Source organism: Arachis ipaensis, chromosome B8, assembly GCF_059453495.1.
Source record: "Arachis ipaensis isolate K30076 ecotype BB chromosome B8, ASM5945349v1, whole genome shotgun sequence".
Lineage (NCBI taxonomy): Eukaryota > Viridiplantae > Streptophyta > Magnoliopsida > Fabales > Fabaceae > Arachis > Arachis ipaensis.
The window spans coordinates 130,451,510-130,455,238 of NC_142443.1; the positions used below are offsets into that span (position 1 = coordinate 130,451,510).

Below are 3,729 nucleotides of genomic sequence, written 5' to 3' on the forward strand. Positions count from 1 at the left end.
CGGATCCCTCTTCCTCGGCCTCGGAGTCGGACTCGAGGTGTACCACCTTAGGTGACCGCTTTCTAGATGTTGAAGCATTCCTATCTAGGAAGGTTATGACGGGCAGCTGGGGTTCTTCTTCCACGGGTTCTCGACCTAAGTGGATAATCTGGAGCACGGTAGTAGTGGTCGCAACTACCCACGCGTGCTTTGAGGGGTCATACTCAGAAGTTACCCTCGGGGGGCACTGCGTCGTCTCTATCCGTTGTGCCATGTTCCTCTGGAGATAGTATGGGAAAAGAAAGGGAGTGAGAACCTAACGTCTCAGTAGGAGTGCTATGTAACACCTCCATATCCATCTCCAGCCCACGTGCGGGATGTTAAAAACAAGCGTATAACATGGCATGTAATATGCATCTTTTTTTTGTAAAACATGTGTGTAAAAGAAAGGGAAAACATATAGGAAAATAGAAGGATAACATCAACATAATCATAATTAAATCTAAGGAAAACATAGAACTCAAGCTTTCATTCGTGCCTTCTTCTTTCTTAATTTATAACTTGTATGGAGGGTATTGAGCTCAAACCGGTATAAGTGGGAGTCCCCTTCCCTTACCGAAGGTTCTTATCCCAAACGTTTTGGCGATCACCTTCCCTTACCGAAGGATCATCTCGATCGATCACCTTCCCTTACCGAAGGATCATATTGATATCTTGTCTTTGGGGGTCACCTTCCCTTACCGAAGGATCATTCCCTCAGTTTAATTTACAATCAAGGTTATTTAAATATACACAAGAAGAGAGTTATATAAAAAGATATATTATTATATAAAATTGATGGGATAGTCCCCTTCCCTTACCGAAGGTTCTTATCCCAAACGTTTTTCGATCACCTTCCCTTACCGAAAGATTATCTCGATCGATCACCTTCCCTTACCGAAGGATCATATCGATATCTTGTCTTTGGGGGTCACCTTCCCTTACCGAAGGATCATTCCCTCAGTTCAATTTACATTTAGGTTGTTTTAAACGTACACAAGGGAAAAATCATATAAGTGCACATTATAAGAATATTAAATATTTTGAAGAAAAACATGTACTCTTGACTTTAAAGGAATAATGATAGAAGAGATCATATAGATGCACATAGGATTAAATTTTTAAATAAAATATTTGAGAAAGCATGTACTCTTGACTTTAAGGGAATGATGATAACATAATGGTATAATAGGTTACATGGATGCACATGATGAAATAGGGTAATTTAAATAATTGAATTAAAATATTATAAATAATAATATAACCATGTAAGAGATCACACATATACCTATATGTTGAACAAGACATAAGAAGGCATGTACTCTTGGCCCTAAGGGAATATCAATTTAATAATATAGGATATTGAATAAGCATCTTAAGAGGGCATGTACGCTCGACCTAAAGGGAATATTAACAACATAATTATATGAAAGAGCACAAAATGGGTATAGTAAATAATTGAATGAACATCATACGAAGACATATAATAACGATTCAAGAAGACGTGAATGGCATGGTGGAGAGACATGATCATCATGAATGAAAGGTGAGTGAGAGAAAATTAATGTCATGATAACATGGAAGAAAATAATAATAAAGAATGGAACATAGCACATGCCAAGCGTTTGAAAAAACATAATTGCCTACCTTCTTTTCTAACGCTTCTTTGAGCTTGCCTCTTGTGTTTGCCCACAGAATGTTATTTCTTTGTAGAGAGAGAAGGGAGAGGATAAGTGTTTGAGAGAAGTGATTTTCTACCTATGGGTGCTCCCCTATTTATATACATTTGGGGATGGGGTGGTTGGGATATTTTAAATTTCAAACTGAGGGTAGTTACCAGGTTCCTATCCAAAATTTCAAAATTCTAAACTTATCTCCTAACTGATTTTCAAACTTCAAATTTAATTTTGTTTCTAGAAGGGGCGGTTGTTACATTATCACCCCCATAAGAAAAGAATTTGTCCCCAAATTCCATGTCTGAACTTGGTCGATAAGGGTCGTTTAACTAACTTAGGGGTCCTACTGAAATTTCCTTACTGTTGGGGAGAAAAGGAGATTCTCACTACGATTGTTACCTGTAAATAAGTCCGGGAGCTTCTGTCTCATGTCTGCCTCTTTTTCCCATGTGTAGTCTCTGGAATTGCCGCTACCCCATGCCACCTTTACCAGTCGTATCGTCTTGCTCCTTAGTTGCTTCGTACTTCTGTCTACAATCTCTATGGCTGGTAGTTCAAAAGTCAGGTCATCCTTGAGTGTTACATCCTCTTGCTGCAACACATGGCTTGGATCGTGCTGGTATTTTCGGAGTTGGGACACATGGAACACGTCATGTAGTCTTGATAGATTTGGTGGTAGGGCAAGATGGTATGCCGACTTTCCTATACGCCGGAGGATTTGGAATGGACCTAGGTACCGGGGGCTTAGTTTTTGTACCTTAAGAGCCCTCCCTACCCCGGTGGTGGGGGTGATTTTTAGGAATACGTGATCGCCTTCCTGAAATTCGAGGGGTTTCCTTCGTTGATCTGCATAACTCTTTTGTCGACTTTGGGCGGTGCGCATTCTTTCTCTTATCTTCTTGATATCTTCCGTGGTCTATCTTACTAACTCCGGTCCTAAGTAGCCTTTCCCTTCTGGCCCGTACCAGCATAAAGGAGATTGGCATTTTTGCCCGTACAGTGCCTCATATGGTGCCATCCCGATGCTACCATGGTAACTGTTGTTATAAGCAAACTCGATCAGTGGTAGGTGACTCTCCCACTTTCCTGGTCTGTCTAGGACACAAGCTCGTAACATGTCTTCCAACGTCTGGATGGTCCTCTCCGTTTGTCCATCTGTTTGCGGGTGGTATGACGTGCTTAGGCACAATTTCGTCCCGAATGCCTTCTGCAATGCGTTCCAAAACCTCGAGGTGAATCTTGGGTCTCTATCCAAGACTATGGTCGTTGGTACCCTATGTAACCTCACGATCTCTCTGATATATAGCGTGGCTAGTCTTTCCAATGAGTCGGTCGCCTTAACTGGTAGAAAATGGGCAGTCTTTGTAAGCCGGTCCACGATGACCCATATAGCGTCACGCCCTGCTTGAGTACGGGGTAGTCCCATGACGAAATCCATTGATATGTCTTCCCATTTCCACTTCGGGATGCCAAGGGGTTGCAATACCCCTGATGGTTTCTGATGTTCGATTTTTACCTTCTGACAAACCAGGCATTTATTCACGATCGTGGCTAAGTCCTTTTTCATCCCTGGCCACCAGAACATCTTCTTCAAATCATGGTACATCTTCGTCATGCCAGGATGAATGGTAAAATCTCCTCTGTGGGCTTCTTCCGCAATCTTGCTTTGAAGGTCTCCTTCCCTTGGGACACAGATTCGACCTTGGTATCTCCATACCTTGTCCTCTCCTTCGGTGAAGCCCTTCAATCTTCCTTCTTTGACAAGGCGCAGGGTTTCTTGAAAGTTGGGGTCGGAACTCTGTGCCTTAGTTATTTGTTCTTTGAATTGACTTGCCACTGTTAGGTGGTTCAGACATATGCTTTTTGGAGCGAGGGTGACTTGTAAGTTCATGTCTCTGAAATTCCTTATCAACTTTGCCTCTTTTATCATCAGCCATGATGCCTTGAGTACCTTCCGACTCAGAGCGTCAGCCACCAAGTTAGCCTTTCCTGGGTGGTAATTTAGAACAAAGTCATAATCTTTAAGAAACTCCAT

At 41.9% G+C, this 3,729-nt stretch overlaps 1 protein-coding gene across 1 annotated transcript; it reads right to left on the reverse strand.

Annotated features, from left to right (window-relative positions):
* Nucleotides 1-2,037: 2,037 nt before the first annotated feature.
* On the reverse strand, nucleotides 2,038-2,577 carry LOC107611554 (uncharacterized). The gene has a single exon (XM_016313465.1). The coding sequence runs from the start codon at nucleotides 2,575-2,577 to the stop codon at nucleotides 2,038-2,040; it is 540 nt and encodes a 179-aa protein (XP_016168951.1).
* Between the last annotated feature and the right edge of the window lie 1,152 nt (nucleotides 2,578-3,729).

Bases quoted from the DNA above. Each gene is read 5' to 3' on its own strand.
- LOC107611554 (XM_016313465.1), bottom strand. From the start codon at position 2,577: ATGCGCACCGCCCAAAGTCGACAAAAGAGTTATGCAGATCAACGAAGG.